At 39.2% G+C, this 23,034-nt stretch overlaps 1 protein-coding gene across 2 annotated transcripts; it reads right to left on the bottom strand.

Moving 5' to 3' along the window:
• Positions 1-453: 453 nt before the first annotated feature.
• Positions 454-22,507, bottom strand: LOC134664920 (rab5 GDP/GTP exchange factor). Of its 2 annotated transcripts, XM_063521642.1 has the most exons (11): positions 22,381-22,507; positions 21,816-21,975; positions 16,906-17,088; positions 16,299-16,525; positions 15,481-15,584; positions 14,308-14,471; positions 13,488-13,621; positions 13,193-13,303; positions 12,370-12,480; positions 11,801-11,935; positions 455-2,271 (listed from the first exon to the last, which is right to left on the bottom strand). In XM_063521642.1, the coding sequence occupies exons 2-11, from the start codon at positions 21,943-21,945 to the stop codon at positions 1,135-1,137; spliced, it is 2,436 nt and encodes an 811-aa protein (XP_063377712.1). In that variant the 5' UTR covers positions 21,946-21,975; positions 22,381-22,507; the 3' UTR covers positions 455-1,134. The 2 variants fall into 2 exon arrangements, with proteins under 2 accessions (XP_063377711.1, XP_063377712.1); XM_063521641.1 differs by lacking the exon at positions 22,381-22,507 and having other exon boundaries at positions 454-2,271; positions 21,816-22,014.
• Positions 22,508-23,034: the final 527 nt, after the last annotated feature.

Below are 23,034 nucleotides of genomic sequence, written 5' to 3' on the forward strand. Positions count from 1 at the left end.
AAATTTATACCTGAAGGTAATTGAAATCGGGAAGAAAATACATTGATAATTTTAAAGTGATCTGCGCTGCGCTCCGCCGGTTTGCGCAGGCTTTGACTCGTGCGACGGATTTTACCTACAATGGCACCCACGTTGCGTGCCTCCGCGCCAGCTAGCGGACGATCCGAAATGCACTCCTATTTCTGTACTTCATTACCCTTCCATAAGTTTTTCCAATGTATGCCGCCATGACGGTAGCGTACCTACTTTAATGTTATTTAATCTTTCTTCTATCTCTTAGGGTATACCTGGTAAAAAATACGAAAGATTCTAGTTTAAATAAACATTTTGTAACATAATTTGTGGTTTTCGTTTTAGTCTTTAAATCAAACTACATGTTAGTGTACTTATACCACTTTTATTATGAATAGTTTACTATAACTGCTTTTTTACATAACAATTTTTGTAGATATTAATGCAGAATGCGTTTTAAATATAAATTACTATGGTTCTTATTGGAACAGCAGTTTTTATAACTCAATTCAAAATAGTAAAAATGGTACTGTTTGGCATTTGACGATCCTTATACTATCTATTTTTTTGATACAAGGGAAATAAATTTAGTGTAATTTTATTAGCTAATATATGATGATATTGCATACAATTGTGCAATAAAATCACCTATTTCATATTAGATTTTTTATAACAATAATATAAACTAAAAATAAATAACGATTTATAATTTTAAACAACAATCACAGTGTGCAAGATTCAAAAATAAAATTTACAATTATAGATGGTCAAGCAAATCTTGTCAGTAGAAAAAGGCGCGAAATTCAAATTTTCTATGAGACGCTATCCCTTCGCGCCTACATTTTTCAAATTTGCCGCCTTTTTCTACTGACAAGATCTGCTTGACCAAGTATATAAGGGAATCTTATGTTGGAGCACCAAAAATTAATTTGTACTAATAATAAAATATTTTATAAAATCCACCAATTATCTAATTTCCTTTTTTCTTAAGTAGGTAATAAAGTAGCCAAGTAGCCAAGAACTGTTACAACAACATGTGTCCAATTGGCCTTTGTGGTATCTCATTTCGATCAATTATATATTAGCTTAAAGGATTCCAGATATAACCTTAAATTATGTTTATTATTTCTTTCCACTACTTTGGGGTAACAACGGCGATGGTAAAAGACAAGCTGCTGTTGGAGAGTCACCGTCATCTAAAATAGAAGCGTTGTGATCAGGCCTAAATGGATCCTTAGTTTGAGAACTGACACCAGGGCTAAATGGATCCTTAGTTTGAGAACTGACACCAGGGCTAAATGGATCCTTAGTTTGAGAACTGACAGGAGGGCTAAATGGATCCTTAGCAGCACTGACACTAGGGCTAAATGGATCTTTAGTAGCACTGACTAAGGGGTTAAAAGGATCCTTATTAACAGAAGTACTGACCACAGGACTGAAAGGATCCTTACCTGCACTGAAAGGATCCTTAGTAACCGTACTGACCACTGGACTAAATGGATCTTTTGCAGTAACAGGGGCAAATGGATCCTTTTTAGGAATTATTTCAAATGGGTCAGACGGTTTATTCTTCGAGTCCAAAAGAGTGAACTGATCAAACATTTCTTGCACTGGGCTAAATGGATCTCTAGCTGCAAATGGGTCAAATGTGTCTTTCTTCATCTCTGGGCTGAAAGGATCTTTCTCTTTAGGAGCATCTTCTGCTATACTATTGTCTCCGCTGAAGTCTGATAAATCTATATCATAGTTGATATTGCTCAAGCCAGGGGCTAAGTGTTCAGAACCAAATTCATCTGGAGTCATCAACTCGTCTATAGATCTTGAATCAAATGGTGTGAATCCCAATGGTGAAGGAGTGAGGAGTTCCATAGAACTTGTCTGCTTTAAGTCCCAGGTCTGATCTAAATGCGGCGATTTAGGAGGAGAGTTCAGCTCTTCAAAGCCTAATATGTTAAGTTTCTCTCTCGGTTCAATTTCTGAGTTAGATGCTTGTTCTGTCTGTATAAACGGTTGAACAAATTCCTGTTTTGGTTGTTCTGATGTTCCATCCAAGACATCTTTAGTATCCTGTTTCAAATCTTCAGCTTCTGTTTTTGTTTCTTCAGTTATATTATCTTGTGGTGGCGATGGTATCTCCAAGTCGACAAGTGGCTCAGAGTTGAGTGTTTTAAAGTTCCCGAATTTTGGGAGAGTCCGACGTGGTTTTATCTCGAGGGGTGTCTTCGTGAGGACATCTTGCACTTTCTTCGCTATCTCCTTCTGTAAATTAACAATATATATAAATTACCTAACCATTAAACGAAACGCGAAAGTCATATCGTATTCAACACACATACATTTTGTCATGCGAAGAAGCACTTTGAAAAAATATTGCGTAAATGAATACCTAAACTCAGGGCCGGATTTAGACATTTGCCGCCCGTAGGCTATGCCGATATTGCCGCCCCTATCCACCTCGCTTATAGCGTTTTAAAGTACTTTAGAATCGGAGGCGTTTAATTTAATAGTACAGCGCACCATAGTCATATTAAAATGCATATAAGGAGATGTCACTATTCTAGATACAGATTTATATGAGCCGTTTTTGTCAGCCAATGACGATGCGACCTCGTTATATTTGCCTAATCTGATCGGCGACCGGTGGGATAGCTACGGAGTTTGGTCGGGTCTGGCATCGAGTGCTGGAGGGACTATGCTATACAAATGGCTTATATTGATGGGCCACAAATAATGTTCATAAATATAAACGCGAGCGTAGCGAGCGCGAAATTTTTTCGGTAGAAATAGCGCAATTTGATAGAAAATGGTACATATTTAAGTGTTACTGTCAGTCCTCACTTATGGTGCTCAGACTTGATCTTTGACGGAAGCTCAGAAGTCCAAACTCGGGGTTTGACAGAGAGCTATGGAGCGCAGCATATTAGGTGTGAAACTAAGGGATCGCATCCGGAACACCACGCTGCGCTCTAAAACTCAGATAATAGATGTAGCTCGAAAAGCGGCCAAGCTAAAGTGGGACTGGGCTGGTTGGATCTATATCTGAATCCCTAAAGTTTTTTCTCCTATCTTTGCATTCCCTAATATTAATAATAATAATAATAACCCCGCGGGGGCAGCTTGTGGCGAGCTGACGGTGAGTGGCGACACCGCGGACCCCTATTCCAGAGGGCCCTGTCATCTGGCCCTCGCCTCTGTGCTTGCCTTGATTGGCCGGCCAGAGTGGAGTCGCAAGAGCGCGACCGATGCTCCAGGTTGGAAGTGTAAAATGTCATAACGCCGGCGGCCTGCTGAACGGATCACCGGGATCTGGCTACCGCAGACTCACCTCTCGACAACCTTACAGCCGCTCCGAAGTGTTGCCCTATTGTCGCACTGTGCGTGCGGCCGTTGTAGGGCCCACTAAATGAGTAGGCGAGTCACCACCTGTCTTACACAATTTTGAGACTGATTGTCACGGCAGGTGTCCGCTAGTCTCTCCCATAGCCCATTATCCAGTCCATCCAACTTTCAAATCTATAGCCCATGACCTTAGTTCCCATCGCAGCACAAAAGTGCTGCACTCCAATAGTCTTTGCACCTGGCGGAGACCATCTCCGGATGTATCACATTGTGCGTTCGGGGATAGTATCCGCCACGTGTATCCCTTGCCTTTAGATTAAATTGTCTTAAAGGGCCTCTGCGCTGTTGGCTTCGGCCCCACGCACGCCTCCCAAAAGTCCGGGATCCCATGGTCCCGAGATGTGGAAAGGACAAACAAATAATAATAATAATAAAAGACGTTTATTCAAAAAGTTTGAACATAGGTACATAATAAAAGTACACGATAATGCTTACAAACTAATTGAAAAGGTAAGTGGCTCAGCTTATGTCTGTGCCAGAAGGCTTCGGGGCACAGCGGCCTTAAAGATTTGCAGCAACGGACGCTGTTATTCTGCCACCGCCGTATTTGTATCTAGCTAAGGACAGTAAAAACATTTACACTATTTATTAGGTACATGTAGGACAAGATAGCAAAACCGAACAATGTGCAGTGGATAAAAAAGTGCTAACTTTACTAAAATTAAATATCTATAGAGCAGGTCACTCAACCAAAAGTGTATGTTACATTCTTTTGGAGGTCCAGCAAATAAGCCTTGCAACGTAGTTTGAAAACCGCCAGGGACTTACTGTTAACTACTGGTGGCGGCAAATTGTTCCAGCATTTAGACGCAGCATAGCGAAAGCTGCCTCTAAATGACTGAAGCCGGAGCAATGGAAGGGAGATACGCTCTTGTTGCTCACGCAGACCTTTCAACTTTCGGTTTGGCTTCCATTCAAGTTTACACGCGAGATAGGGTGGAATACCAGATTGTTTAAGCGTAAATACCATTGACGCAAGCTTTAATATTCGTCTGTGTGACATATTCAGTTTACCCGCTTTATTAAGGTAAGGGCTAATATGTGAGCGGCGAGGGATATCTTGACAGAAACGTATGCATGAATTTTGTACACGTTGAATCGCTCGTTCTGTTCTTTTTCTTATGCAAGGCCCATATACAACGTCTCCATAATCCAGTTGGGATAAAACTAGCGCATCTGACAAGCGTTCGCGAACATTTTGTGTTAGGTAGGGTCTAAGCTTATATAATGATTTTAGAGCACCATAGCATTTTGGTATTTAAGAGTTTATATGGGCTTCAAATCGAAGCGACTCCTCCATTACGATGCCTAAATTTTTAACCTGTCTCTCTTCTGATATAGGCAGCCCTGATATTCGCAAGTATTGTTTGTCATAATGATCAGTTGTCCTAACACTCGTATACCCTAATTTTGGTTTCCCTTTTATCGACTGGCCGATTTTTTTTTGTCCTAATATGTTTTTCCCTAATGGCACTTTCCATATTGGGTATTTATCCTAATGTTATGTAGCATAATTCTTTTTTTGCCTAATTATTGTTAGGCCTAAAAATTATATATCCTAACCATCATGTTACCTAATTTTACTTAGCCTATCGTTTCTTGACCTAATACTTGTATGTCCTAATTTAAATTTCCCTCCTAACCTAACCAATGGCAGCATTTCATTTTTGCGAGGATCGCAGTTCTAACCTAACCTAACCCACTTTTGTGACAGCAGTTCGTTTTTTCGAGGGTCACAGTTCTAACCTAACCTAACCCACTTTTGTGGCAGCAGTTCGTTTTTTTGAGGGTCACAGTTCTAACCTAACCTAACCCACTTTTGTGGCAGCAGTTCGTTTTTTCGAGGGTCACAGTTCTAACCTAACCTAACTCACTTTTGTGGCACCAGTTCGTTTTTTTGAGGGTCGTTCTAACCTAACCTAACCCACTTTTGTGGCAGCAGTTCGTTTTTTCGAGGGTCACAGTTCTAACCTAACCTAACCTACTTTTGTGGCAGCAGTTCGTTTTTTTGAGGGTCACAGTTCTAACCTAACCTAACCCACTTTTGTGGCAGCAGTTCGTTTTTTCGAGGGTCACAGTTCTAACCTAACCTAACCCACTTTTGTGGCAACAGTTCGTTACCATTCATTATGGAAAGTAATTGTTATGATAATTGATCAATAGGAAAAGTAACTGTTATGATAATAGATCATTAGGACAATAGCCATTAGGTCAAAACAGTTAGAGCATGTTATTTTATGCCAAACATTGTTAGGGATTTCGAAAATATGGTAAAATACTTTAGGGATCTTGATAGTTATGGTATAAATGCTTAGGTCAAATGATTCTTAGGCTAACCATTACATTATGGAAAATAATGGTTATGACAATTGATCGTTAGGGCATGTGCCCATTAGGACAAACCAGTTAGAGCAAGTGACTTTAGGACAAACGTTGTTAGGGATTCAGAATGACACCCGGGCTGGTTATGTCTGCCGCATGCCGAACAACTTGAGGGCCAAGTTAACCATAAACACTGAGAGAAAAGGATAACAAAAACACACTTAGAATTACAAAAATAAACTTAATCCGGGGACAAGGAGAGTCAACTAATAGGAACAAATTGACTTTTGCAATTTCTATTAGTTCTTGCAATTTCTATTATCTGTTCGATGAAATTAGATTAAGGATTACTGAGCTGTTTGTAGAAATAAATAAACTTTACAGAAATAGTGAAACGTCTATAAATTTATTACTAAACTTCATTTTTTCCCCCAGTACAGAACTGATTTTTAATTCCTGTGGCCTATTTTATAAAGCTACAAATTACAATTTACAAGCGGAAGTCTCTTTCTAACCCTATGTGTTAGAACGAGACTTCCGCTTGTAAATTGTAATTTGTAGCTTTATAAAATAGGCCACTGGTTTAGTTTACTAATGATTTTTCTCTCAGTGAAGTGGGTGCCCCATGAGTCAAACCGGGGAACGTAGACCTCGTCGGCGATGGCGGGATAACTTGGACTCCTTTTTGAACGACTGGCCAGGGCCCAGTTTTATAAAGTTACAAGTTACAAGTTTACAGGCGTTTACTGGCAACACTTGCTCCGTTTTTTACAATTTGCGTTTTATAAAAGTACTGTGTTACAATTTTACAGGTTACAGGTACAAGTGCCTGTAGCTCAACCATAGACGAAAATACGGGAGTTTTATAGTTTTAAACTCATAATCGAACAAGCGTTTTATAAAAATATTGTAAATTACAAGTGTAGATTGGTACACTTGTAACAAAAACTTACATACGTCTCGAGTCCTGTAACAGCACAACAGCAGTTACTTGTAGACTCGTTTTCTGAGAGATTTTAAACTTTACTCTTTATTGTTAAGCACCAACGCCAACGATTGTGCCAGGGCATGCATACTTTTCCATGCACCTTATCAGTTTTTGTAAATGTATCTGTAATATATAGTAAATAGGAAATAAAGTGACAATATGTTTGATACTGATTTTATTGACGATTCGTTTTATTTTATCTACTTGGAAATGGAAAGGGATTATTCCCGATATTTGTCGTTGATTTATTAGCATTCGTCTCCTTATTTAAGTATTATAGTGCATTCACATTATGGTAAAGTGTACTATTCATAATTTTCGATACACAGCGTATTTATCTTTGAGCCGCTACCGAAACGATACATGTGAAAATGTGAAAGAGTACTTATTTACATGTTATTTACTTATTAGGTAAATATTTCATGAAATCTAACTTAATCTGAAAACGGCCCAAAAAGTATATCCTTGGCATGGATCGCCGCTCTCCCACTCGATTTTTCCTTCATTTCTGGCCATTTTTCCAGTAATTAATATTTTACAGCAAACAAAAACACATCATTTAGTAGAGCACCGAGTATCTATGACAGACGTTTTTTTTAAAATAGTGATGTCCTTCACACCTGTAGATTTCACATGTAATCGAGATTGACCGTGGTTCTTTACAACTGTAATAATTTATGTGTATTTATAAAACACCTGTAGCCGTTCACAGTGCATTACAGGTGCCTGTAGCCTGTACTCTTGTAACCTGTAACTTGTAATTTTATAAAACTGGGCCCAGATGTAGCTCAAAACCGAGACGAGTGGTAGAAGAGGGGGGAGGTCTTGGTCTAGTTTTATTTGTGGCCCATTAATGGGCATTTCTCAGGAGGGCCGTTTTTACGTGTCCGGGGCAGTATAGCCTGACAACAGTTTATTTAACCCTGAGATAGTGTCGCTGCAAACAGCTTACGTATGGCAATAATGTGCGTACGTCATGTATAGTCGGGGTAGTGGGCATTGGCTTCATGTTGATACTCGTATAATGTCAAAACAATGCTTACAGAGAATTCGGTTCTTTCAATAGAGGATATTACTGCAATGTTCTGCCGCCAGAGTGCAGCACTACCGACTCAGTAAATTCATAGACTAACTGTTTATTGACAAGTTTTCACAGACAATAAAATATGACATTGATGCATCAAGGCGGTTTGTTAACAAGAGCCTACCGGTAAACGCAAAAATCGAAATTTAGTTACCTGCCTCTATCGCTCGAATATGCAAGATTGATAGAGAGATTAGATAACAAAATTTCGATTTTCTTGTTTCGCGGTAGGCCATATGATTGACGTGACGTGTGATGTGTCAATGTGATTTGTTTACTGTATATGCCACAAAGGTGCCACCTAAGCAGAGCTTTGCCTAATATTCCCTATTTACCTATTCGTCGAAATCTGATTCTAAATATTTAATATTAAACCAAACAACTAACCAGTTCAATACAACCGCACTATAAAATGTCAATCCCGGTCATGTCAACAACCAACTTTAAAACATTGTTTATTGGAATGCTATGTAATCCTTCGTCTTTTTTAAGCTGTAAGTATTTGATTGCATTCACTACAATTTTTTTCACATCTTTGGATTTTTTTTGGCATGTTTTTGTAATAAAACCGTTTATATTTGAATGTATTCGTAGATATTTTCTATTTGTTTACATCGGTGACACTCGATGACATCCAACGTTCGTTGTCAAAGAGTACTTGTTGCCAGTAAAAGAAATTAGTACCATTGAAAATCCGCAAAATGGCGAGGGTCAAATAAACTGTTGTCAGGCTTTAATTGATTGAATTTACTGTTCAATAAATCTGAATTAATTTGGGCATGATCTTCAGCTTATATTCTGTCTGGGACACTATCAAATTATTTATTTATTATTTATATAATACAAGAAAAAGAAATTCAAATGCCAAAAATGATGTTCGGTGGGCGTGTCCCGCACCCAGATTTTATGAAACAAAAAATTATTACTCAAGATGGGGCATTAGATCGGAGTTATTATGGGTATTCACGCATAGGGTATTAGTTAGCTTATCATAATCTTTATATCACAATAATGTGTTTGCTCAACACATTGAATAAAACCAAATTTACGATGTGTCCCGGGCTAGTGACTGATATCGGTGTAATTTGCAAAACATGTCAGTACTCCTTCAAAGTTGTAGACCAGGAACTCAGTGTCTCAAACATAGTATGCTTTAGTTGTGCCTTAACCGTTGAATAAAGTAGAGGTACAGTCACAGTACAATAAAGTGATTTTTTAAACGTTTCTCCGTCCTTCGCTGGGTTTGGTCCTATGTTTTTTTGAGATCGGTGGTGCAATTTACTCCGAAAGTTTTAGTGCAATTATCGTTATGTAAGTGATTAAGAAGTCATCGAAAGTACGTAAATCCAGCATTATTACATCTCCTCTGTATCGTTCATGCTATTTCTGTAATTGCTAAAAAGCGATTAATTTTGATATCGCTGGTGTTGATTTCCCTGGTTTCGGTGGATTTTTTGACCACCGATATCAAAAAAGTGATCACTGAATTCAAATCCTGCTTTGTAAACTAGTTTGTTGTACTAATTTATCATGTCTAAAAAGTGAAAGATACGTTGTACAAACGTAAAATTATGTCATAGTAGGTACACAAAATCACTAGTTCATTATGAGTAGTTTTTTAAACCAGACGTATAGACCCAATGTTTCTTTCTCTGTCTTGATATTCTTTTCCAACCAATTAAGTAAATTATGTTCGTTGTCCTCTGTATCACCGGAGGCCCTACACCTCGATACCTTTAAACATGTCAGCCATGTTAAATGTGTATGTAAGTACTATGCAAGGTGAACCCAAGGGACAGGATGTACAGAACAAGGGATTAAAAATAAAATAGCATTCTAATGTCGAGATCGCTTCAAAGGCACTGAGCGTACCTACTGATCGATATTTCTAAAGGATAGCCATAACACAAATTGAACACAGCAAATGTTTTAACAATCCTCAATGTCTTATGTCTTTGTCAACAACTTTGTTACAATTTAGCTCAAGTGTTTGAGGGTGCTGGAGATCATAATTAATTGGTACATAATTGGATCTTCAAGCATTACTCGACTACTTCAAATATTATAGTTTTAAATTGTCGGATTCACGCTTTTAAACTCTTTTATTAAAAAAATACTTGTTTTCCGTATTGCATCACATTGCTTTATAAGTACATTAAATATTTAATGAGCATTGAACACCACTCAAGAGTGTATTGTTTATCGGGTGCAGGTAACATAAGTTTTTTTTAGATGCGTGTGCGGTCGGATTGCGTGAAACAAACATCTTCTCCTTCATGGATATAATAATGCAATGAATAAATGATTATAATGTGCGAATTTGTGGTCGACAATGTCGACATGTCTGAAACTCGTTTTAGGGCCACACATCACCCTATTATATGAGGCCAGTCATATAGTGTGGGATATCTTCTAGAGATGTTGATTTACAAGCCATAATTTGGTTATTTTAAAATCTTGAGTCTATATCTATTAAATTTATGTAAGCTTTCGAGATCATTAGCCTTGTTACATCGCTTATCAACAAATAGGATTGAAAAATATGATTAAAAGTATTATATAATTGAGATATAAAACCTAAATGTGATTTTGGTGTAAGCATTATTGAATTCGGTGACGCAAATTGATTTCAGTGCCTGCACATGATTTCGGTGTTTTTTAAATCTCAAATATTTTGAAAACTATAAGGTTCTAATGGAGGCCTCCACTACCAATATTTTTTATATTAAGGGTAGATTTTAGGAAATAAACTCGCATATTATATAAGTTAAAAAAAAATTTTGGCACCGAAGTCAGGCACCGAATGTCATCTCTGAGAATCGCCATAATAATGTTCCTAAATAAAAACGCTAGCATAGCGAGCGCGAAATTTTTTCGGTAGAAATAGCACAATTTGATAGAATATGGTACATTTTTAGGGTTCCAAGCTTCAAAACGGAATCCATATAGGATCACTTTTTTGTCCTTCCGGTCGTTTATCTGTCTCAATACTCTCAATATAAAGGGTCTTGACATCACAGAGGGCGGCAAAATCGACAATTAAAGCCTGTTATTTAAATTTTACAAATAAATAAGGGAGCGGCAAAATTCTGGTCAACCCTATCTGAACAGCAAATAAAATATTTTTTTGACCCAAATTTGCCGCCCCCTAAAATCTGCCGCCCTAGGCTTCAGCCTACTCAGCCTAGTGGTAAATCCGGCACTGCCTAAACTGGGAAACAACTATAGTTATTTAGTAATAAGTTTTTGGCAAAAATTTCATTTTTGGTACAAGCTTTTATCGCCGACAGTACTTTTTTTTCCACAGGCAACTAATACTCATCGAGACAATTCTAAGAACCCCAAACACAATTAGGTTTCGTTGTTTTATCACAGAGTTCCTATGGCCACCTCCGGTCTCCATCATCAGATCAGCTCGATGACACCATAATATTGCATTGTCACCCGACTTACATATGTATGCAAAATTTCAGCTCAATCGGAAACCGGGAAGTGGATCAAATTTAACTTGCAAGATTTGATTACAGACAGACAGACAGACAGACAACGGTCAGGTGAAACTAAATAAAAGCTTGTAAAAAAAACACACTCAAATTAGTTGTTGTTTGGCAGATAGTTGGGTTAGGTTGAGCGTCTACCTACAGCTTTCTTTTTTTTTAGTTAACTCGATGTCAGCGTTGGTTCAAGCTCGGCCTCGCTAAGTTCCGCTAAGAAAGAACGCCGAGGCCTTCAGTCGTAGTGATCCTGTCTACGAAGCTGGAGGTCCCGGATTCGAATCCATAGTATACGTAGCTACTTGTGTATTTATCGCAAATATTTTTTCTTGATTTATGGATGTTTTGTATGTAGATAAATATTTATATAACGTCGTCTAGACATAGACTTACTCCACAATAGGCTCCACAAGGTACGCCTTGTTGAGCCTATTGTGGACTAGGTCGATTTGCGTCAGATTGTTCTTTGTTCTATAACTAAAAAAGTACTTTAGGCCTTACCTCGAAGGTTTCAGCGTTGGCTGCAAGTTCATCGGCGCCCCGTTCGATCTCTTGCGCCTGTGCGAGTAATTTCTTCGCCAATGCCATGTGCTCTTCGGCCTCGCGAAGTTCAGCCGATAGTGAGAGCGCCGCGGCCTGACGACGAATAAGTTTTTTGTCATGTTAATTTTTGATACAAAGTTTTTATGGCTGACTGTACTTTTCTTTCAACAGGCAACTAATACTCACGAAGATAATTCAACCAAACACAATTAGATTGCGTTGTTTTATCACAGTTTCTGTAAAAAATTGTGCGAAAAATGGGCCACGTTGTTGGGACGTGTTCCCTATGTGAAGTAGGTAGTAATTTAGCTTGCATTGAAGATCGTTCGCAGACGTTTCTGCTTGCTAAAAATGAGCAAAACTTGATCCGAACATGCATACATATACAAAGATCGCAAGTTAAATTATACAGCTTGCTGTATCTTTCAACAAATGGACATTTAAAAGACTTCTGCGTCTGAAATAGTCCCAGGGACTCATTTTACAAATCTACAAGTTATGAATTATGATTATCTAAGTATAAGTACCCAGGAGCTGCCCCCGATGGAGGCCGGCATGGCCATGTAGCCGTCGAACTCCTTCTTGTCCATGTTGAGAGACTCCGCCGTCAGGTTCTCGATGAACGACACCGCGCAGCACTAGAGGGAAAAGTATTATTTTAGACCCCGTAGGTTTAGGTGCTTCTCGCACTCTCACTGAGCTTGAGCGGGATAGCTGTGCGTGCCCGGGATCGCGGATATCATGTTTTTAAATTTTAATTCTCTCAGTTTGTTGAAAAATTAAATTGCGCATTTTTAGAAGCATTTCATATTTTTAGCTTTCGTGCATAAAATTGTTACAAATTTTTTAGTTCGTGATTTTTTTATACCGAGCGAAAGTCAAGAAATCAGATTTAGAATCGATGAAGTACTGAACTAGAGAAAGGCCTCATGATTGCTAATGTTTTTGGCAGCCGTATTGTAATCTAAAAATGCGCTACCATTTTTTAAAAACTGCTGGCTGAACCTACTGCACAAATCAGGCCCGCGACGCGTTCCAGTCCGGCCCGCCGACACCCAAAGCGAGTGCCCACTGTCCGGCCCGCGGGAGCCAGGCCCCAGGGGTTCAGCATTCATTGAGAGTGGAACTGTTCCTAATAGCAGCAACCAGACACCTTCTCCCGGCGCAAAATCCGACGGTGGCCCGCGCGAAAGTTCCTGAGGCGCAATATGGCCCTCAGGTAAAAAAATTTGGAGACCCTTGTTCTAGAATAAACACTAAAAACATAGGCAGTGTAAGAGGTAAGAAGTGGGGCGTAGATTAACGACTTTTATGCGGACAGAGTCACGGAGAGAAGTAGTAAATAGTTACCAGATTGGTGAAATAGTAGCCCCCCTCGCCTGTCATGAGTCGTTGCGCGTTGCAGAACCGGGTCACGAAGTTGATGTTGCTCACGAGACGGGGTGGGTTCGCCTTCAAAACCTACACACAAACAAAATACTCGAAAGTATAATGGTATAAAATAGTAGACATTTATTGAGTTGAGGGCGCCACTGAGCTTCAACGGCTTAACATGATACAATCATCTATACATTCAAATTCTCAAGAATACCTCATGCGATTAATGGACCTAGCGTTGTCCCGGTTTTCTCAGACTATTACATACAGTAAATATGAGAGCAGGCAGCAGGTCGTCAGCGGAGGCCGGGGCTCCGCACAGCGCCAGCACATGGCGGCAGCAGCGACGGACTCGGGCTAGTTTGCCACCTGGAGATGGTGCGCTATCCATGCCTAGTAATTCTAAAAAAAAGAAAAATTATTGACGCTTTACGCTATGACAATTAATAATTCGTTAAGACGCAATCGACAACCGTCTCTTTTCATTGATAACGATTCAAGAATTGTAACATAATTATTCTACTAATGCTTACCTAGTACTCCTAGTAGATGACCTATACAGGGTTACTTTTTTACCAGTACAATAAATCAACATACGTAATTGTTGCCAAAAATAAAAAATACCAGCATTCTTTGTTACTACTATTTGGGAACAAAAAAACAAAAATACCAATGCCCGAACTTATCCGCTAAAGTACTAGAAAATGTGGATGCCTTACGCATCAATTAGCAAACGCATGAACTGGCAACTGTTTGTTTACGTCATCGCGCGCGATTTCATACCGTTGACACCTTGTAATTAGTGCAACCAGAAGTTACTAAATTGGTGAAGGATAAATTAATTGATGCGAAATAAAAATAAAAAAATTATTTGTGCAATGTGATCTATTATCGATACCAATGATGTGGTAAAATTTATTGTACCGGTAAAAAAGTAACCCTGTATACAACGGGCTTAATGGTGAACTAAAACCATAGTTTCAAATAGTGGGCCAGCAGACGTAACCATGGTAACGTGTGACGAGATAAAGTTGTTCCTGGGTGGGTAAATGTTTACGGAAAATTGCAAGGAAGAGAGAGATACTAACCATTTATAGCACGATAGAGTAGTTGACGGCATTTCGCGGGCTCCGCTAAGCGGCATTCTAGTTGTTTCTCTCCAACCCAACTTAATTGTTGGATCCTCTCCGACAGTGCTCTGTCTAGGCGCTCATCGTCAGTACCGTAGGGTGAGAATACTATCGATGGTAGACTGAAAAATAAACATTATAATTACCTATAATAATTCTTTATCATGATATTATGTAATTGTAAAAGAAAAGTAAGAAAAAAATCGTGTTTAAATGCGGCTGTTCGGAGGTACAATTCGGGCTCTTTAGACACTCAAAATATGAACACTTGGAGGCCTTGGACCAAGACCAAGGAAAACAACGTTTGCGGCTCTTTGAGGTTCATAAAATTATTGTTTTTTACTGTGATTGACTCTTCTCGAAAGTTTGGCGACCCCTGCGCTATGTAATTCATTGGTTAAAATTAGGCGTGATATTATGTCTGAATGTCTCGGCAATCGGCAACATAAAGAAAGCATCTACATGACGAAATAATATAATGGTATCCAGAATTAAACCCTTTGAACTCATAAGACACACTGACGCGCGGAGCTACAGCCCAATATCAACCTTCGTGCATTCCGACAAGGTTCACGATGACGCACCGCGCGCGATAGACGTTTTGTGTAAATGTGAAAACTTACTCTCATATATATTACCATACCACCAAGTTGATAGAGTTTTCATGTGTCATCAGTTAACCTTTTGGACGCCAATTACCGATATATCCGCCACACAGGTCCAACGCCAAAGACGGATTAATCGATCACAGACCACAGAGCAACATAGACCTACGTGCATATGCATAATGTTCAATTTCAGGTTTGACACTTCGGTGACGTGGCGTCCGAGTGATAGCTTTTGTGTTTGACACGGCGTCGAAACGGTACGGTACGGGTTAACGGTAAGGTTTATCAGTAAGATTATTTAGGATGCAACCGGGAAAATGCTAAGATGAGCTGAAATCAAGAATATTAACACGTTTACCGTCCGTGCATTATATGACATGCACTAATGCTAACTAGCTCTGTCACGTCCAAGTGTCGTCAGAAATGGGAATGCTCTATACATTTGTGCATTACCTGTAATGCACGGACGTATCGATCCATGTGAGTAGTGAAGGCGAGGGACAGTTAAAGTGTTAATACTCACTCATGCAAGTATGTCATGGCATGCTTCTCTACAAAGTCCATGAGCACCTCCTTCATCTCGGAATCCACGTTCGTGTAGTGAGTCTCCATGTGTTTCATGTAGCGCTGCGGACAAAACAAGCTTTTCATACCTAATTACTTTCGGGAAATGAAGAGGCAAATAAGATTTTAGCAAAAAATTAATTTTTGGTACAAACTTTTATGGCTGACTGTACTTTTTTCCACAATTCATCGAGATAATTCTAAAAACCGTAAACACAATTAGGTTTCGTTGGACGGCCAGATATTAGGGGCGGCCAGATATTATTCTACATGGGGGGTGCTGAGAAAGGGGCGGCTATATAGTACTTACTACAGGGCCTGGGGCCTAGGGCGCAACTGGCTAACCTGGCAAAGTCGCTGCACTCTCTCTGACAGCTCATCAACGGACAGGAACCCGGAACACTTGATGACGTCATGCACCAGCTAGTCCACCATTACCGCTTGTTATTCCTACAGTCGCTATGTACATGTAAGACAAGGACAGCTAACCTGGTAAAGTCGCTGCACTCTCTCTGACAGCTCATCAACGGACAGAAACCCGGAACACTTGATGACGTCATGCACCAGCTAGTCCAGCATTACCGCTTGTCATTCCTACAGTCGCTATGTACATGTAAGACAAGGACAGCTAACCTTGTAAAGTCGCTGCACTTTCTCCGACAGCTCATCAACGGACAGGAACCCGGAACACTTGATGACGTCATGCACCAGCTAGTCCACCATTACCGCTTGTCATTCCTACAGTCGCTATCTACATTTAAAACAAGGACAGCTAACCTGGTAAAGTCGCTGCACTTTCTCCGACAGCTCATCAACGGACAGGATCCCGGAACACTTGATGACGTCATGCACTAGCTTGTCCACCATTGCGCGTGCGTCGCGCTCTATGTTCGGCGCCTGCGCGTATAACTCGGGGAATCGCTGGCGGAAATCTCGCTTCATGTTTTCGAAGACGGAGGTTGGGACTTTGAACTCTACACGCTTCTCTGATGCGTCGTGGTCGTCTGAAAAAAAAGGCAATTTTTTCTTAATCGACTTCAAAAAAGATGGCAAACTCATGCAATCCTGACGACTTCGTCAAGATCATTTTATAAGTAATATTTGGTATAAGGTGGCCACCCCTTAAGAACTGGCCACCTTATACTAAAAAATGAATTTAACAGTGTGGGCGATGGCACGACTAAAACCTAACCTGTGCTGCTCTTCTTGAATACGCTAAACTTCAGCAGATTAGCCTTCTTGAGCGTCTCGCTCTGCCGCAGCCGCTTCTCCTCGAACTTGGAGAAGGAGGAATGTGGGGCGAGGCGACCCCGCTCCCGCTCGGGCGTCCTGTGCTCGGGGCGGGGCAGCGTCGACGCTTGCGCCTTTTCTTTCTCGAACTAACCTGTGCTGCTCTTCTTGAACACGCTAAACTTCAGCAGATTAGCCTTCTTGAGCGTCTCGCTCTGCCGCAGCCGCTTCTCCTCGAACTTGGAGAAGGAGGAATGTGGGGCGAGGCGACCCCGCTCCCGCTCGGGCGTCCTGTGCTCGGGGCGGGGCAGCGTCGACGCTTGCGCCTTTTCTTTCTCTGAAAAAATTGGGGCGTTAGAATCGGGGATGCTTCGCTTTTTTTGATAGGAGGCTCCCGATCGTAAGGTCAATAAGGGCTTGCACCATTTATCAACTCGGGATTAACCGGTTAAACCTCGAGTTACTATGGCCTACCAGTAGGTACAATATACTGCGTTAACGGTTTAACCGGTTAACCCCGGGTTAGCTCCCGCTAATAATAATCTGGTGCAAGTGGGTCTAAGGGTAAATGTGGCTACGGTTTAAGTGTGGATGGCCCCCTCACATTGGCAGCTGTTTACACATTGATTTATGTTAATTGCGAATTTATACATTTGCTACGTGCGTTTAGTGGCAAATGTATGAAGTCACACTAAACACTAATCAATGTGTAAACATCCCCAATGTGATGGCCAGCCACCCTTTTCCCACAGCCACACTTAACAGTATTATATTTCGTTAAACATTTTCAAACCCCTTTTACCTTCTTTGTAGTAGCTTTTATCTCCTAACTACGAGATACCGTATGTTACTAGGTATTTCTACAAAATTACGGGCCTAAGTTCTTATGGAATTATAGCGTGTGTAATTTAGTCGAGAAATTCAACCAATACCCGCCGCGTATAAAATACAACGGCCAGTTTCAATAGTATCACAACTAGCTACTGAAACTAAACGTTGCATAACTAAAGCGTCACAGTATTATCTAAATTTAATAGTCAATAGGGCCAATTAATTAATCCCTTTTACATCCGTTATCAGCATTAACTATAGGTACCAATAGTTATTAATTAAAAGTGGTCCTAATTACGTATTGACGTCATTAACTGGAGTATCATAAGCTTTTAAAATTCTTATCAATTTATTTAAATGAGTAGCGGGCGAGATTATATTATCACCGGATTAATATGTGTAATAGTAAATTATTACAAATTAGAAAGACCTAAAGTAGGGAATTTCCGGCAGATACAGTAACAATAGGCTTGGCAAAATGTAATCGGTAAAAGATTTCGCAATAATCCAATATTATCGCACATATTATGTCAAAAATATCGCGTAATACTTAACTGTGGAGATATGAGTAAGGTGAAGTTCATCTAATCTTGATACAAATCTAACAGGAACAGTTAACTTTATCATTACCAATTACGCAAGGTAGCCAAGGCTGAAAAACAGATTACTTTATATTGTTTTGTAGCTGATCGCTCTGGGTAGGTATACTATGTAAGATGGTTAAGGCAGGCTATTTATGTAAGATGTACAGTAGTGGCAAAAAATCTATCATACCTACGGCTATTTTTTGCAGGCATTCACTCGAAAATTCATGAATTTAGACTATATATCATCATCGCGACGGAGAAATATTCTCCAACCACACAAGGAGGTATACAGGGTGGGCCGCGCCTGTGTGCGTGCGGACGCACACATGCAAATACACCACAGTGGAAAGATAAGTCGGGCCCTGGAGGGAAACTACCTTAAATCCTTAAGCTGGCTCATTTTACTTAAAGGAGACATTCCTTTTTTTATCAGGGCCCGACTTATCTTTCCACCCTGTATATTACTAGGTCAACATTTGCTGTACCTAGTGCTGTGTCCCACTAGTCCTATAACATCTGGGAGACCGAGCTTTTCTCGGAAAACATAAAGACTCAAAAATGCGCATTTTTTATTTTTATTTTTTTTATTATGCATGGGTTTACTCATGGCCACAGACCCAGAGATAAGACCTAGCTAGATCGATTTATCGCCCCCGAAAACCCCCATATAGCAAATTTCATCTAAATCGTTAGAGCCGTTTCCGAGATCCCCGAAATATATACCTATACATATAAATAAGGTATTAGAGTTATAAAACTTCAAATAAAGGAAGATTTCAATAAATTGTAAAAAGTTTTAGAGGTAATATTTTTTGTATAATTCGTAGCTTTGCAATAGAGCCTGCCGGCTCATCCTATTGTCTATTGTTAAGTAAACCCGCACGTGCTACTTATCTGCAACAAAAAAGGGTCTTAATTATTCTATTTGGCACCTGAGCGCGGGCTATTAGGGCTCCCCCACATCTGGCGTCTTTCGAGCGTCGGCGTCTACAATTCTATGGCCGACGTCGACACAACGTCGACGCAGCGTCGACGCAACTGCGCAGCGACGTCATTTTCCATAGCGCTGGACCGACGCCGACAGACGCCGACGCTCGAAAGACGCCAGATGTGGGGGGGCCCTTAGTAGCCCTTTCTTGTATGTATTAGTTAATTAGTTACTTTGCATTCATTTAAATGTTTAACATTATATAAACAACCTTTAAACATATTAGTTATTCTATAAACATAGTTATAGTTATGTTGTAAATATCACGGATTTAGAATTAATAATCCGGATAGTGTACACTGGCCAAAAAGTGTGTCCACCTGAGAGGTCAAACCTGAGCCCTGCATCTCTTTCTAATTAGGGTGACCATAAGTCACATGAATGTGGGATATTAGTATAAGATGGATTATATAGTTTGGCCAGGATCTTTTCTCATTCGCGCATAATCAGAAAGAATCATACTGTATTTTCCCTATGCTAGTATAATTGCCCCGGAAAAGAGATGGATAGTTATTTTCTCTTCTGTAAAACGCTTCACATAACCTTACTTAATTTAGTCGTTATAAAAGCTTTTAGTCGTTATAAAAGCTGTTGCAGATGGGATGAGCGTATTGGATCGCGATCAATGCGATCATGGTCGATTGTGAGGAAGGTGGTCCGCCGTCCGCCGTACGTCGATCAAAAACAGCTACAAGAGAGAGCGAGACAGATATCCAGGGTGGGGTAAAACGTTGTACTAGGTAACTAGGTAATTCGCAAATCGTGTCGATTAAAAACACTGCCTTCGGTCGTGTTTTAATTTATCACCACTCGTATTGTATCGCAAATAACTTTATATTAATACTATACCGACTCGTTATCGATACTAGTCATTTTGTCAAGCCCTAGCGTCAATTTATGTTTATACACGAAATTATCTTGATTATTGACTAAAATAATAAAATATTAGCACACAACGAAATAAAAACTTACATTTAACTGTGTAAACCGGCATCTTACACTATTTATGCTCCTCATAATTTAACAAAATACCTATCAATATCATACTCATGGTGTGTTCATATACGTGATGACTTCCCTTTTGCATACTTGAGCTATTCTTTAAGCGTAAGCGTCATCGTAGTTCTGTGATTACAACAAAATTTTCAAATTTGCCGCCTTTGTATACTGACGGAAATGTGTGTCCAACCTATATAGAATCGATTACATATATATAAATAGTTAGAATTAACGTTTCAGTAATTAAATATCATGTAAGTATAAATATGAGTCTGTAATGTCTAAGGACTTTGAACTTAATTTTTGGGCAATTATATGACTCTCATTACATGAATCGAATAATTAAACATGCCGAAATAAGTATATCTTTATTTATTTATTAGTATACTATTTAGGTAAACTTATTTTTACTTTAAGTACGTAATAAAATAACAATTCTGTAAGACCGATCCTAATCGTACCGATATCATAGTCACCCTAATGAGTTTGACAATGTTTTCTTGTATTGTACACGTGTGTGTGTGTGTGTGTACACGAAAAATATGTCATCAAGTTGGGGATACCAATTAATATTCAAAGTTACTACAATTTATACCATATTCAATTTAATGTTTTTTTTGTTGTGCACATGCTTGGTTTAATCAGTTAATAATATTGACATCATAATAATTAACAAATTACTTAAAAGATATCAGAACTGTAATCGGTATATATATCGTAAGCCGTAAGGTACATCATAGCTGCTGCATTGAAAAAACACCCTATCACCTGTACTAATGTATTTACACCTATGATGACGAAATAAATTATTGATTGATTGATTGAATATAGCACTAAAATAGTATAAGAAGGTAATTACTTTTAGTAGAATATTGATATAAATACTGCCACAATGGTATCTTTTTTACATTGGCAACATGTGCGAGTGAGACACGGGGCTCTGGTTTTTCTATCTCATGTGGACCGTTTTCTCTAGTCTGGTACGAACAACTTTCTGGCTTGGTGATAAGGTTCAATTTAGTATGACAAAAAAAGTGACAGTTAGCTCCCGATTAATATATAACTTCCTGGTAAATATTGAGGAATGTTATGAATGTGAAGGAAGCGAAAGAGGTATGTCAGGATCGTAGCAAGTGCAAATCCGTGGTCTCTGCCTACCCCTCCGGGAAATAGGCGTGATTATATGTATGTATGTTGTAAATATTATGATCTATATTATATTAGATTAAGTATTATAATAGTTTGTTATTCAATAACAAGTTTGCTGTGCCCTTGCAGGGTCCATATTATGTATGTAATAAAATGTTATATGTTTTGAAGAATTATCTGTTTGTTTACTTTTATTGCTGGTACTTTTCCTTGTAACTGACATCAACCACAGTAAACTAAATAAAAAAACCGGGCAAGTGCGAGTCGGACTCGCGCACGAAGGGTTCCGTACCATAATGCGGTGTATCTTTAGGTATTTAAATAAAAGTAAACAAAATCTACCCTCAAATGGCTCCTGAAGCCAGTTGAGTGAATTTGTGACATCACAGAACACATTCTCAAACAACATTCACAGTAATAAATTGTTAGGATGTTTCATTAAGAGCAGCCAAATTGTCTTAGCTTATACTCCCATATTTACTACAAAAATCTTAAACACATAGCATTCACCTGCTCTCCGGTGTTTAGCCTTCTGCTCCCGGTGACACTCCGAGCAGTAGCCCTGCCACTGCGGGTTCCCGTAGTAGTCACACCCATTCTTACACTTCAGCTCGCTCTGGTCGATGCGCAGCGAAGGCATCTTGGCCAGCGTCAGGTACTTGTAAGATCTCTGCAGATTAGGAGCAAACCACATCTTTCAAATGAATTCCAAACTAATTCTAAAGAATTTCCAACTAATTTTATAAAATTTCAAACTAGTTTCAAGGCTCTGTTCTCATAAACCCTCCCAAAACTTGCACTACGACGAACTTCAGCCCATTTTAGCGAAAAATTAAACTCGCGATTGTAGTTTTCTTTGTGAACGAAAGCATTCATCGCAATGTGTTGTTAACGGTGGCCGTTCAACGGATACCTCCGTTATATAGGCTTCTCTTATCAAGAATTGTACTTGAGGCTATCTGTGATAAGTAGGTAAACGAATCAACATATTTATTGTAACGAAAAAAGATCTAGATGAACGGCTATAACACAATATAAGAAACGTACGATCATATAGTTCTAACACTGGACTTACCTTTGCAATATGTTTGTCACTCTTGAGTATTATACAATTACATACATAACAATTTTATTTATTTGTGATAAATTAGTGAATCGTAGTGCTCCCGCTGCCTGTGACTCAAGAGACTCAAAACAAAGATTGACAATATTGACATGACAGTCCGGTTTTTTATTGACGTTTGATATCGTTTGGCCTATGGAATTATCTCATTCAGCCAATGATTTTAATAAAGTATTTTTTCTATCTATTGTAAATAAAATCATTTAAGGAGTTAAATTAGTTCATATTGTTAGACCACGACAAATCTGCAACGATGTTGATAGCACACGCAGTGCAAGTGTTATTTTAAACATCAAACTTCTATGAAATTATAGTCTGTCAAGCCATTTACGTCAGTAGAAAAAAGCGGCAAATATAAAAAATGTAGGCGCGAAGGGTAATCTCTCCATAGAAAATTTTGTCTCTGTTTGGACCGATGGTTGACTGGTAGAGAATGCCATTAGGCATTAAGTCCGCCATTTGTACATTATATTTATGTTTAGTGCAATAAAATTTATACACGTAGATAAAATTATAATTTCGCGAGTTTTTCTAATGACAAAGTTGATTGACCGGCCATATGACGTGCCATTGACGTGCAAATAAAACTTGCACTGCATATGTGCG

This window comes from Cydia fagiglandana, chromosome 6, assembly GCF_963556715.1.
Source record: "Cydia fagiglandana chromosome 6, ilCydFagi1.1, whole genome shotgun sequence".
Taxonomy (NCBI): Eukaryota; Metazoa; Arthropoda; class Insecta; order Lepidoptera; family Tortricidae; genus Cydia; species Cydia fagiglandana.